Here is a 15,000-nt window from a genome sequence, read left to right on the forward strand (position 1 = left end):
TTTAGTGAGCAATTTCAGTAGTGAATAACTTCAAGAAACAAACCTGACGTGTCTTTTTTCCGTCGGCAACGCAACTTCGTCTCTCATTAGAATCATTCAAGAAACATCGTTAGTGAGCGTTTACGGGCACTTCAAGAAACAAACGAACGCGTCTGCAGCATCGGATCTTCAAGGGCTCGAATCATAACCCAAAACAACGTGCACGGGGGAAAACTGAAGCCAAACCAGGTCATCCGCTAAATAGAGAAGGAGCCAAGGCACATCGTTATCGGAACACCGTGACTTCCCACAAAATCAAGCTAAGTACAACCTTTTTATTCATTTGGAGTAACTTTGAGTGTTTCCTTTGCAGGTCGAGTTTCGTTATTCCTGTGGCTGAAGTTACGAGACATTCTTAATCTTACTTTTTTACAGAAATTATCTACATCATTGGGATGTTTGCTACTGCTTTTATCTTTGAGTTTCTGTTTCCAGAAGTTCTCCTGAAATATCATAATCATATACTATGTTAATTTTATCATTTTGGGTGATTATTAAATCCTTTACGTAACAAATCATATTAAACAGTGAATATGCGTTTACGCAGTGGACTCTGTATTTATACAGATGCAGGGATAGGTCGTTAGGCACCGTAGTGATTAAAACACACAAAAACAAGTGGAACACCCGTACAAATCTAGATAAATTAGAGGTAACACTATATCGGGTCATGACAATAAATGCTCCTTTGCAAAGTCCCGATCGCAGTTTTAGCCTTGAGTTTTTTGAGTTATATAAAGTATCATGTATCTAATATAAATGATCATAAATAACAGAATCGAAATATATTTTTGCGTGTACGCACTAGGAATCTATATATAAATGATCATAAGTAACAGAGTCGAAATATATCTTTGCGTGTACGCAATAGGAATCTATTTAAAGTGCACATATATTAATCATAATTATATGAATCCATATACATATGTATAAACAAATCAGGTAGCCTATAATCAATCTGTTACCTTTTATCTTACCAATAACTGCAGACATATAACAGTTTAGCATAAAAATCAACGAATCAATCCAGCATAAACATTAATAATTTTATCATTCATATATGAAATTTTATCAGTTAAAATATGATTTTTATCGCGTTATCAGAGTACATTAGTATTTTCTGTAGCATATGTATCTTAAAGAGATGAAGTGAAAAACTGTATCAGTATATATCACGTGATCACTATTATTTACCAATATCATTATGTCTAATATCTTATTACTTGAATCTGTATTTGTGTACACATGAATTTTTTTTTTACTTTATAAGTATTTATCTATTTATCTATATATATTCCCATAGTGTCTGTATCACACCTCCTATAAGTCAAATGCAAGTCAAACTTGAGTAATATTCAGTGGTTGGTTTTGGTAGCTGACCGAGCTTTTTTGTAAGTGATTACATAATAAAAATATGGAATGTTATTCCATATATATAAAAGACTAAAACTAAAGAGGTCAACCAGATTGCTTGCAGGAATGCGATCAGACAGAGACGATAAAGTATGTAGGCTAAGATGACGTGCAGTCATCTGTGGTCATTCATTGTTTTCATTGTTTTGAAACATTAGTCCAAGCTCCCTGCTTGAGACAAACTACCGCGACCTATAATTCAAATGGCCTACGTGATTAGTAAGGTGTCTCATTTTGTATGTATGTTCATATGTTCGAGCTACTGTCTGCTTCCTTTATGACTTGTAACCGAGATGGTAGACAGAACAGAATAGAGTTAGCCATCATCATTGGCAGGCCTGTATCTCTTTACCTAAGCTTTATCATGTAGAAGAGAAGAGAATAGAGTTTAGCCATCATCATTGGCAGAAGCGATCAAGCTATCGTCATTAGAGACCTGTACAATCCTACTTGATCTTCACCATGTAATCTCCGAGAATATAAGTATTTTTATACTTCGTGTTTTCTACTAAGAACCTCACATCATTGCCGAATCATCATGAGTTTTAACACATCGTCGTCATAACCAAGAAGATAATACCGACTTCGTAAGTGATCTACAAACCCCAAACACTCCAATGGAATATGGAAGTGCAATACCAACCGACTTAGCGTAAGATTATCGCAAGTCTAACATTTCTCATAGGGCCGCCTTATTACTACAATGGCAACAGCCCTAATATATATAATTATATATATATATAAATATATATATATATATATGATATATATATATATATATATATATATATATATATATATATATATATATAAATAACAAGAGAGAGAGAGAGAAGAGATAGAAGAGAGAGAGAGAGAGAGAGAGAGAGAGAGAGAGATGAGAGAGAGGCTTTGCTGAAAATGTCCATTTATTTTAAAAATTTTCCAAACAAACGGTACTTAAATAAAAATGAGCTACGACCTTTCTTAAAAAAAAAAAAAAAAGGAGGATTTTACCTCAACTGTGCTGAAATAAACTCTATATGAAAATCAGAACTCGAATGCCAATACCTCAGAGTAATTGTCTTTCTTTTCTTTTCGTATAAACCATGTTCCCCGTTTATCTATTCATTTATTATCACTAGTAGTTTTATTCCTGTCTTATCATTGGCCTGTTTTTATTTCTAATATCTAGTTTGTTTTTTTTCATTTGGATACTCTATGGATACTCTACGGGCTTTGTAATGATTCCGCAATAATGTGCGCTTGTGATGAATCCTTATTATGATGATAATCAAATAATCAAAATATTGTAAAGTCAAGATAGCTGCCTTAAAAGACTAACAATGATCAAATATATGAGTTTTCCAGAGTTTTTGGTGCATAATATAAAAAAATATCTAATCCAAAAACCTGTACTGTTATTAACTTATACTTGTTTGTACGTACAATCAGATATTCCTGAAGGTTATGAGTTACAACCTTTGCTTGAAGCAAAGATTATAGATATATATGGGCTGAAGTGAAGTTATTACCACAGAGATGGACAGCCCCATTCACCAACAACATCCCTTATCCCCCCTTCCTACCAGCATAGCATGACTCCGGGGCATTTTCGCAAGGGGAATAAAAAGGTGGAAATGGAAAAATGGGTATTGTTATTGAACAACCCGCACAATTCATCATTCGTACACGATTTCTTGAGTGGGACCCCATTGATAGAAATGATAACAAACGGCTATGGAAGAAAAGCCTAGAATGAAATACGGAGATGGGATACGGCTCTGAGAAAATACGAATCATCATGACTCGATATGGTTCCTCCAGAAGAAAAAATATATATATCATATGAACCTACTATAGCCTAATTTATGACCTTATCTCTACAAGAAATCGCTTCATCGGGAACAATTTGAAATCAATTCTATTTGTTAAAAGTATAAAAACAAATATTTGCAGTCGATGATGCGTTAACTGAGCAGAAACCCGGAAGCATATTCCCGAACTATAACCGAGTACCGAAGATACTGCAGAGTGCTCTATAGTATCTTTACAGAGTACCGAACCTTCTCTGAAAAAGCGGGGCGCCATATCTCAAAAACTAAACATTGAATCGTCTTGAAAATAATTTCAATGTTTCCCACACTCAAATCACCAACTAATCATAAGAGAACTAACATAACCTAACCCAACCTAACCTAGGGTCATGAATAAAAAAAAAAAAAAAAAAAAAAAAAAGAGCTGGTGCAATACTGCGACCCGGAAGTTTATCAAAGGGAATAAAGAGGTGAAAATAGAAAAATGGGTTTTGTTATTGAACGTCCTGCACTTCATCATTATATCCCGGAGGGATTACATTTGGCAAAATAATGACCTACAGTATTTTTATTTGTATATTATTTTACGTTTGTATATTGTTCCGTTTTCCTTTGCAGTACAGACTCTCGGTAACCTTCGGAACCTTGCTCTTTGTTTGTGCTACGCGAATGAATGTTTGTATTGATTAATAATAATAATAATAATAATAATAATAATAATAATAATAATAATAATAATAATAACAATACCTTTTTTTAAAAGTAATGGCTACTTCAGCAGCGTTTCACTGATAGAGATTCTTCTCTATTTTACGAATAGCGGCTTTTTCCGTGCTACTCAGACAGGCTAGTAGAGCGCCTATAGAGGTCATGATCAAATACAGTCAAAATTGGTGTATATATTTGAATTTTACAGATAAACTAGGATACCATAGTCATCAAAGTCATTAACGATATCTCTCTCTCTCTCTCACTTTCTTGAAGCAAGCGAGCTTTCGTCTGGAGCTGTCAGACATCCTCGGGCTAGGAAGCTGAGGGTGGACTGATCTTGGAGTGGCTCTTGCTCCTAGAGCAGCCCGTAACTGGAAAATGAGTGGTTGTTGTTGTTGTTGTTGGAGATTAAGCCAGCCTTGTGCTGGCACGGGCTCTTGCTCCTAGAGCAGCCCGTAACTGGAATATCTGTAAAGATACAAAAAACAGTGCTTTGGCGGTTAGTTTTAGAAAGGAGATGGGGTGACAGGCAGGATTGCAACCCCTTTGAACCTTACGGTACCCATCAGTAGGAGAGAAAGTTTTATAGCAGTGAGACTCGCTTAGCTGGAGAGTGCTGAGTAGGAAGAAGGAAGCGAGTTTTAGTTTGAGGGAAAGAAAGGCGTTACCTATAAACATTTTCGGCACAATATATATACATGTGTGTAGCATCTGAAAATATTGCAATATATATCAAACCAACATTAAGCAAGTATTATAGTATATATGCATGTTCATGCATACTCACACTTATACATATGCTCCCAAAGATGTTTATGACTCCCATTGCAAACAGTGAAGTAGAGGGTTTGTGCATTGTGTAGCTTTCATTGGTTTTATGTTTGCAAGACAATAGGAGATTCCCATGTGTCTATGGAGAAATGCCGTGTGATTCATCTTTTTACCTGGGAGGTGGGTGAGACATTAGGAGATTCCCATGTGTTCCTATGTTATTTAGGATGTGTCTGGTGATCTGTGCCGGTGTCAGCTCTATTTCAGTTAGGTTCGATCTGAGAGGCTGTCTTTGGGCAGTCTAGTAGGTAGTGTTCGAGGGGCTGGATTGCCTCTCGGTCACAGTACTGACATAACCTGCCCTCATTTCCTATCATTTGCCAGGTGCACAGGTATCCTAGCCTTAATCTGTGTGTGATGACTGAGAGTTTTCTAGTGGTTTGTTTTGTGATGTCATGCGGCGTTAGATTTGTGACATCCACATACCACTTGGACGTCCGTGACTCTTGTAGATAGTGACGTCGTACTACACTCTCTTCTTGGAGTTTTGGCATAGGCTTTTTGCCATTTCCTTTTAGGTTGTGTTATGGATGGTTGCACTTTTATGCTTACTGTACTGCAGCTGAGGGCACTTTTGGCAAGGATGTCAGCTTCATCATTTCCCTGGATTCCCACATGGGTGGGTATCCAGTTTAGTGTGACTCTCCTGCCAGCAGCTTGATGTGAATTGGCCACTGATTTTATGGCTGTTATCAGTGTCACATTTTCTTTTGGATTTGTCGCTTTGATAGCGAGTATTGCTCCTTTGGAGTCAATATGCACTGTTGTGTGTCCTTCATTTAAATTGGAATTTTCTAAGGCTTTTAAGATTGCCATTAGTTCCGCTTGTAGTACGGAGGCATTGTTGGATAGCCTCCAGCTTCCTTTGAACGGTCTTGGGCAGCCACTGCTGCGCTGCAGTTGCTGGAGCTTCTGGGTCAACTGAGCCATCTGTGTAATATATATGTTTTCAGCTGCTGTGTTCCTGATTGCTTCTTCTGCTGCAGTTTTCATTTGTGCTGCTGTGCACAGTGCTTTGTTTGCCGGTAGTATTGTGAAGTTATACCGGATTGGGTCTTCGACCCAGGGAGGTGGTTTTTGGTATCCCTCAGGTGGGACATCCTTTGTTATGTGTTTCACTGTGTCCTGCATACCCAGTTCTCTCAGTGTCTGGAGTATACTGCCCGCATAGGTTTTGGGCGGATCTAGTTCTTCATGCAGGTTTATACACGCTTGCATTTTGTTTTTATGTGGTCCATTTCTGTCGTTTCTGATGGTTTTGCACAGAATGGCAATATTTCTTTGGCCTATCCTGTGCTTGAGAGACTGCAGTTGTGTCTCTGCCCTCAAGAGACAAATTCTTGTCCACATTGGGGCTCCAAGTATAAGTCTCATTGCATTATTTTGGATGACTTCCAGCCTCTGCTGTTGATCCTTTCTGAGATTTGTCAGGACTGGTGCCGCGTATTCTACTTGTGCTCTGATGGTTTGTATGTAGAACCTCCTGAGCAGATGGTATGTCGCACCTTCTTGTAGTGATGTGATTTTCTTTAGGGCATTAAGCCCTATTTTTGTTTTGGCTTGGAGGAGCTGTATTTCCTTCTCATGAGATAGTGAATCTGCCATGCAGACTCCCAGATATGTGTAGCTATCCACCCAGTCTATGACGTCTCCTTTCAGTAGAAGGTTGGGTGGATTTTGATCATGTTTTTTTGCCATGGCTTTTGTCTTATTTCTGTTGATTTTGAGTTCCAGTTGTGTGCACTTGTCCTCAAGTTTTTGCAAGGCTTCTTGCATCTTTTGGAGCTGTCTTTGAGGGCCAGAGCTGATGATGCAAACATCGTCAGCATATATGAAGACCTCTACTCCTTGTGGTAGCTCGAGACAGACTACATTTTCCATAAGGACATTGAATAAGAAGGGGCTTAGAATGCCCCCCTGTGGAGTGCCGTTTTCAAAAGAGTAGTATTCTGACATTCTGCCTTGGAACACTACTCTTGCTTCTCTGTCTTGCATGTATGCTTTTGTCCATGTAAGCAGGTTGCCTTTGATCCTCTTTCGGACTAGGGAGGAGAGGATGGTTGCTGCATTGGCCAATCCATATGCTTTTTCTAGATCTAAGAAGACCACTATGGATTTTCTGCCATTTATGGCACTTAGCACATCTGTGAGGCACTCATGGGTGCCTACTCCTTCCCTATAGGCATAGAGCTTATGGTGTAGGGGCCCTGCTTTCCATAGTAGTCTGTTAGAACCATCTGTCTGCAACCTTTCAGTGCAGCTAATGAGGGATATCGGCCTATATGCGCCTTCTTCCTCTGGCGTTAGGTATTGGTTGTGTGTCTTGCTGTTGCCATTTCTTTGGCCTGGTGTGCTCTGCATATGTCCTGTTTACCAGGAGTAGATATACCTGTTTGGCAGGGTCTCCCATGTGTCTCAGCATGCTGTAAGTGATTGCATCTGCTCCAGGGGCTGTGTCTCCTTTCCCCTTGCTGAATGCACTGTTTAGTTCTTCCATAGTGAAGGGTGTGTCTGTGTCATCAGGTGTGTTGCAGGCAGTATTGATTTCCCTCCACCTTGCTGGGGAAATTTCACTTATTTTTTCCCGTGTTGTTTGGGGAAGGTTGTGGGATTTTGTCCTTTCTGCGAAGTTTCTGGCTATATTGTCAGCTTCTTCTTGTGGGTTGGGATGGATGCTTTGCGCTGTTCTTCCTTTCCCTGCAATTTTTGCAAGGAATCTCCAGATCTGGGTTACTGGAGTTTGTCTGCTGATGTTTGCACACCAATCATACCATGCCTGTTGTTTGATTTCTTTTGTCTCTTCAGTTGCGTGGGCTATTACCTCTCTGAGAAGTCTGTGCATCTCGTCAGATGGTTCCCGTCTGAAGAGTTTCCGGACTCTGATGACTCTGGCATTGAGTTCTTTGACTCTTTCACAGTAGTACCATGCATCTTTGTGATCGATCTTGGATTGTTTGATCTTTGGCATGGACATGTTTGCTGCCTCTCTGAGTTTACTGATGAACTCTTCATAGAAGAGTTCTATGTCGTTTGCAGGTTTTTCAAGGTAGTCCCTCGCCCATCTCGTCATTATGGCTTCGAATGTAGCCCAGTTTGCAAACTTGGGGTTCCATCTCTCTGGTGGTGGTGGTATGGGGGGCAGCTTTTTGAGCTGTAGGCCAATGTCAATGGCTATGTGGTCGCTTGTGAGGGTCTCGTGCAGCTTCCATGTTGCTTGCTCCTTTAGGGCGGAGTTTGTGAAGGTAAGATCTAGTCTTCCTCCTTTTAGGTGAGTTGGCTCTCCACTGTTTAATAGGCACATCTCTGGGAATTCACGTGATAACTGGTGTAGATGTCTCCCAGTTGTGTTTGTTTGCTGTGTAGAGTTCAGGCTTGGGTGATGTGCGTTGAAGTCTCCCCCAATTAGTGTGTTTTCCTGTGTCGCTGCACTGAAGAGTGCTTCCCCTTCAAATGTGTTGTCCCGAGCCCTGTATATGTTGTGTACCGTCAGTGTTGTGTTGGCAAGTGTGAGTTTTACACAGTGATTCTACATCATCTCCGCAAGGGATGTTGTCTACCTTCTTTGAGGGGATTGTGTTTTTAACCAGGGTGATTAGTCCTCTTTTAGAGTCTGTGTATGGTGTTTTGTATATTTTGTACCCTTTAAATGAGAATTTGGTGTTTTCCCTTACAAGTGCTTCTTGTAACATTATGATGTCATAGTTATTTGTTTGTGTGTGTGCTTGCAGGAATGCATATTTATTGTTTGCACTTAGTATGTTCCACTGGAGGATTTTTATAGTGTCTGTGTCTCTGCAGTCATTTGTTCTGATTGTGTTGTTGTTGTTTCCTAACTCATCATTTGCACTTGATGTGCATTGACTACCAACTCTGAGGTTGGCCCTGGCACTGGAGATGTACCTGGTACTGTTACCTTGGATGAAACTGACACCGGGTGTATTTGTAGTGCCATTTGCACTGTTGTTATTTATTTGTGTAGTCATGGTGATGCAAAAAGTACTCTGGACATTCTTATGCACTTGTCAACCACTTCTTTAGCTATTTCCTCTGAGAAGTTTGACCCTGTTAGTTCTGCAAACTTGAATAGCATTTGCATCAGTAGATTTGAGAGGCCTTGAGTCTGTGCGATGTATTTATCTTGTTTTAGTTCTGGGCGAACTTCAAACCTGTTGATTTGTGGGGTAGGAGGAGGAGGGGAGACTGGGTTATATGGCTTTGGGGAGCCAGGAACAGTAGAGCTAGTTTTAGGATTTGGAGTGAGGAGGATAGGTCGGGTTTCGGGAACAGGAGAGGTTAAGATGTATGTGTTTGTCGGCTTGGCCGATTCTGAGAAACTGATTTTTCTTTTTGTGTTTGTTATTTGTTTCATTGGCGTGTGTTGGTCTGGGTGTGGTTTGGGGAGTGTTTTGTGTTCCTTTTTCTGAGGTTGAGGCTGATTTTGAGTTCTGTTGGGTTTAGGCCCTCCAGCTGCAGCAGCATAGGACTGTGTCTTATGCTGGGGGTGTGTCTGTGTGTTTTTGGGGGCTTGTTGCGACCCCCTAACTGCAGCAGCAAAGGACCTTGATCCCTGCTGGGTAGTGGGAGCTGCTGTTGTCTGTTGTGGTCTGGTGTTCTGTGTGTGTGTGTGTGTGTCCAGGGAGGCTCCGAGGAGCGATTCCTTTTAGAGTATCAATTTTTTGTAGCCTTATCGGGCATTTTCTGTTCCACGCATGGTGGTTTCCCTTGCATGCGGGGCATCTGGCATTCGTTTCCTGTCCATTTTTAAACTTATCCGTGCAGAGTTTTGTGGGATGTCTCCCACTACATACACCACAAATGGCTTTGGCGGTGCAGGCACTGCTATGGTGTCCGTACCTCTGACAGTTAAAACATCTCAGAGGTTCTGAAGTGAAGTCCATGGTGTTGGAAGGAGCCCCACATGCCAAGATTCAGTGACTTAGGCTGAGTTCCTTTCCATTCTACTAGGACTTTGCAGGTTGGCTGGGGGTTGGGTCCTTTTGTGTGGCATCTCTCTGCTTTGACCACTCTAGGATTTTCCAGAATAACCCTGGTGTCAAATTGCAGAGGGTAATGGCATAAAATAAATCTGCAGGGTTTGTCATCAGGATTGAGGTATTTGAAGCTGGCAGGATTGTTTTTCATGTATTCATTTGTATTCACATCTGAGGGTATTGCAAACAGTTCTCCCCTGGTAGTGGGTCTTACCTTGAACAACTTAAGTTTCCTTTCAAGGTCCTTGACGAACTCATAGCACTGGTTCCTGTTGGAGGAGTTATTAGGTATTTTCCATGTGAGGGTGAAGGTGCTGCTGGTGGTCCTTGCTGTTTTCGTTTGTTCCTGGTGATGAGCTGGAATCCATCATTTGTGTCAATGGCAGGGGGGTTTTCCGTGTCCTCTTGAGTGGCTGTGGTGGTTTCTTCTTCGGAGGAGGTGGAGGAGTCTAGCCGAGGTCTAACTGCTTCAGGTGCATCTGAAAAGGAGGAAGAAGAAGACGTTGTCCGTTTCCGGTTCTCAGGTGCCTCTGCAGTGGTGGGTGTGGGCTGGGTTACCGGGTCCATGGCTGCATTCGTCTTCGTCTATCTGTGAGGAGAGAGAGAGAGAGAGAGAGAGAGAGAGAGAGAGAGAGAGTGTTATATTTTTTACTTTTGCCTGAAGGGCCTAAACCTGGTTTATGAGAGACACCAGCCTATCGTCCCTGTGCTACTTGCAATAAGGATTGCGAGAGTAGAAAGTTTTTGCCCCTTTGACCCTGCTTCAATCGGAGTTTTCAGACCCCAACGGCTACCGAATTTTAGGCAGGAGAGACTGTTAGTAAATGAAAATTATTTTTGAGAAACAGATGTCATGTGAAAATTTTCTTATAGTATTTGAGAGAGCTCTCTCAGAATTATAATTCTCGGTGTCGTCGTCAATCGCTGAAAGTTCCGCCGAAAATCGGTAGAAAACTCGCCGCTATCGTTGACTGGGATGGCGCTATCGCTCGCTGTCGCTCGCGTTCGCCAGAGAAGGGGGGTCTGCCCCATGCTAATCTACTATTGGCTGGTGGCGGTAGGTCTTCGTTTTCAATGGTGGCTTGAACCGGGTCTTAAGCCACTTTCCCCGCGTTGATGGTTGCGATGCTGTAGGTCCTGCAGGCGCCTAGACCTCCTGAGCGGCGCGGTTACGTTGATGGGCGTTACGCTACGCTGTGGGACGTCACGGCTAATTTGATTTTCGTTGGCTGCAGGAGTATCTCGTTCGGGGGCGTTGTCTTCCGTGGAGTTGTCGTGCTCGGTGGTGTCATTGTTGGTGGCAGGTCTTCTCATACTCGTAGGGAGGAGAAATTCTTCCTGCGTCGTATTTAGTGTTATTTTACTTGCTGGATGAGAAGCGCCTCCAGCAGGCGTAACCGACAGGCATCAGGGGCCTTCCCGATGATCTTCGTGTTTTGGATGATCACATCCCGGGAGATGGCCTCTTGATGTTTGGTGCGGGTGTGATTCTTGATAGTCCCCTCTTGGGCGTGGCATGAGAGTCTCTTCGATAGGCGCATGGTAGTCATACCAACGTAGGCGCCGCTGCAACCGCGGAATGGGCACGTATACTGGTACACCACATGCGTCTGCTTCAGGGGGTCTCGTACCTGTGGAGAGGGGTTATTTTTCATAATAAGGTCGCGTGTCCTCCGATTCTGGTAGTAAATGAGCAAGTCGATATTTTTCGTGTTGTCAGTCGGGATACATTTTCAGAAATTATTTTCTTGAGTCCTCTTCTTCACGGTAATGGGAACTCATGAAGGCTTTGTAATACAGCTTGATATTATCCTGGGGGCGGGGTTGCGGGCTCTCACTACCGTACCATTTCTCCAGGGCTGTACGGACTTCTCTGCTTATTAATTTATTTGAATACCCGTTATTTACGAGTACTTGGGAGGCGCGGTCGAGTTCCTGATGAGTGTCCTGCCAAGTCGAGCAGTGGGAGAGGGCTCTCCTGACGAAGGCCCTGACGGTCGTGCTTTTGAATCTGGCGGGGCACTCGCTGTCACCGTTGAGGCAAAGCCCTAGGTTGGTTTTCTTTGTGTAGACAGAAGTACGGAGGCCGTCTTCCGTCTTACTCACAAGGACGTCGAGGAAGGGGAGCCAATCGTCTACTCCCTACGAGTATGAGAAGACCTGCCACCAACAATGACACCACCGAGCACGACAACTCCGCGGAAGACAACGACCCCTAACGAGATACTCCTGCAGCCAACGAAAATCAAATTAGCCGTGACGTCCCGCAGCGGAGCGAAACACCCATCAATGTAACCGCGCCGCTCAGGAGGTCTAGGCGGCTGCAGGACCTACAGCATTGCAACCATCAACGCGGGGAAAGTGGCTTAAGACCCGGTTCAAGCCACTAATGAAAACGAAGACCTACCGCCACTAGCCAATAGTAGATCAGCATGGGGCAGACCCCGTGCTGTCAACCCCAAATATAAAGGAGGACGGACACCACTCCAAGATCAGGCCACCCTCAGCTTCCCAGCCCGAGGATGTCTGGCAGCTCCAGACGAAAGCTCGCTTGCTTCAAGAAAGAGAGACAGACAGACAGACAGACAGACAGACAGAGAGAGAGATCGTTAATGACTTTGATGACTATGTTATCATAGTTTATCTGTAAAATTCAAATATATACACCAATTTTGACTTTGTATCTGATCATGACCTCTATAGGCGCTCTACTAGCCTGTCTAAGTAGCACGGAAAAAGCCGCTATTCGGAAAATAGAGAAGAATCTCTGTAAGTGTAACGCTGTTGAAGTAGCCATTACTTTTAATAAAGTATGCTTGAGAGAGGGTCTGCTTCCTAAGTACAATAATAATAATAATAATAATAATAATAAAATAATAATAATAATAATAATAATGATAACATTCACAATTATAATAATAATAATAAAAATTTTGTTATAAAAATAATAACAACTGGGAAAAACTCTCTATCATAAGAGTATATACCCAATGCCCTAAGGGGTCCACAATAATATAGATTTTGAAAGTTCGTGTATAAGTCATAAATTACACACGAACTTTGACAAAAAAATTTATCATTGTGGAGTCCTTAGAACAAATAATATAACAAATAAAGAAGACTCTATACAAAATTAATGGAGCTGATGCAGCAATCCTTTTTAACAAGACTTGTTCGCAAGAGGGTCTACTCCCAATAATGATAATCATCATCATCATCATCATAATGATAACGATAATAATAATAACAAGAACAATAATGTAAATGACTAATGATAACGTTTTTTAAGCTATGAAGCTAAAAAAGCAAAAACAAAAAAAGTAGTCTCCTTCTAAAAAGGATCATCAACGATCGTCGAGCCCTTCAGCCTGCGCAGTCTCCTTCCAAACAACACTGACAAGTTCTACCGCTACGAGGGATCTCTCACCAGCCCGGGATGCCAGGAGAGTGCTACGTGGACCGTCTTCAGGGATACTGTCCAAATCTCTTCAGCGCAGGTAGCAAAGCTTGTAAAAAATTGTTCTGTTACGACAACATTCCATCAAATAATAGGAGCCCATAAAAAGCCCAAAATATAGAAAGTACTATTTTCAAAGACTGGTAGATAAGGAATGAGAATAGTTACAGAAAAGGCGGTATTTATACCAAGCGATCCATGTACAGGTAAGACGTCTAACTAGGCCACCTCAGTTGATAATCTCTCTTTAAAGAGAAATCACACCGGCTGATAATTCTCTTAAAGAAAGAATTATCAACCGGGGTGACCTAGTTAAATGGCTTACCTGTAGATGGATCACTTGGTATAAATACCGCCTTTTTTGCCTTTTCTGTTACTTTTCTCATTCACTACCTACCTGAGGTGAGAGACAGCAGTCTCTGAAATAAAGTACTTACTTTCTATATTTTGGCGTTTTTATGGGCTTCTTTTATTAGCATGAACGTATGTGTGTAATGTGTGTATGTATGTATGTATATATATATATATATATATATATATATATATATATATATATATATATATGTATGTATATATAATATATATAAATATATATATTATATATATATATTATATATATATACGTATGTATGTGTGCATATATACACATATATTAATATACATACGTATATATGTGTTTTACCTAAATGTTTACGCCATCAAAATCCTCCCCGAACTGGCAACCTCGCTCCCATCCCACCCCAACAGCCCCGCATCCCCCCAAACTCCCTTCGGAGAAGGCGTACAGTGAAGAAAAAAAAAGCACAAATTATTAGTCTCCCATCCACAGTTGGCAGAATTCCGCCAAATTGAGGACAGCCAGGGCAACAAGATCACCAACAACGTCCGTCCGGTGCAGGACTTGAATTCTCGCAGTGTAAGTAAGCTCTCTTTCCATTATATGTTTGATTTAAACTTTTGAACCGAGATTAAATCTGATATGATTGCCAAAATACGTTGAGTATCCCGTGTATAACCAGTCAATTTTTTTTACGTTGCATTTTTTAAAATATCCTTTTGCATTATATCTTTCTTATTTACATTTTGTTAGATATATACTGGACAGCTTCAGCCATCTTGGAGTTACAATGGGCCGGATGGTAGAAATGAGATATATATATATATATATATATATATATATATATATATATATATATATATATATATATATAATATTTAATTAACATTATTCTCAATCTATCATAGTCTAGATTTAGCATTTTGTTTATCTTTCCTTTCCTTATCAAGATATGGAGTCTGATGCATATTTTATGTCATGAGATAAAGATCATCATGTTAAACTGTGAAAGAAATGTGTCAATTCGTTCTTTCATTTTGAAATGACTGAAAACTTAGCGGGTCACCTTTTCAGACTTTGCACTGCTGCAAGGTCACCACAGTTGCAAACGTTTGTCACTTGTTCTTCTTCGTCAGTTTCTGTTTACTCTGGTGATCACTTATGCACGCCATAGTATTTATTTGGGTTTGCTGAGTATCCACGTTGGCAGAAAAAAATCAAAATAAAACATTAAAAATAAAACGTCAAAATACCACCATTTTGAGGCAAATGGGTGAGAATAATAAGTTTATAGGGCATGAAAAACATCTGTCTCGCAAGCCAACTCATTCATACACTGCCGTAATCTTCCTTTTTACGACCAGGCCAGAACACCTGGCCACAGATCAGCGCATCCTGTGGGGGAAACAAACAGAGTCCCATAAA

The 15,000-nt window shown here is 41.0% G+C and overlaps 1 protein-coding gene across 1 annotated transcript in view; it reads left to right on the top strand.

The window, feature by feature from the left end:
- LOC135218483 (uncharacterized) overlaps nucleotides 1–15,000 on the top strand; it is a 31,385-nt gene that overhangs the window by 12,159 nt on the left and 4,226 nt on the right. Inside the window, exons 10-13 of the mRNA XM_064254815.1 lie at nucleotides 13,121–13,278; nucleotides 14,068–14,154; nucleotides 14,329–14,377; nucleotides 14,940–15,000. The exon at nucleotides 14,940–15,000 is cut by the window's right edge and continues 104 nt beyond it. Of these exons, the coding sequence (XP_064110885.1) occupies nucleotides 13,121–13,278; nucleotides 14,068–14,154; nucleotides 14,329–14,377; nucleotides 14,940–15,000 (355 nt within the window). The remainder of the gene's footprint in view (nucleotides 1–13,120; nucleotides 13,279–14,067; nucleotides 14,155–14,328; nucleotides 14,378–14,939) is intronic.

Source organism: Macrobrachium nipponense, chromosome 19 (genome assembly GCF_015104395.2).
Source record: "Macrobrachium nipponense isolate FS-2020 chromosome 19, ASM1510439v2, whole genome shotgun sequence".
Classification (NCBI taxonomy): domain Eukaryota; kingdom Metazoa; phylum Arthropoda; class Malacostraca; order Decapoda; family Palaemonidae; genus Macrobrachium; species Macrobrachium nipponense.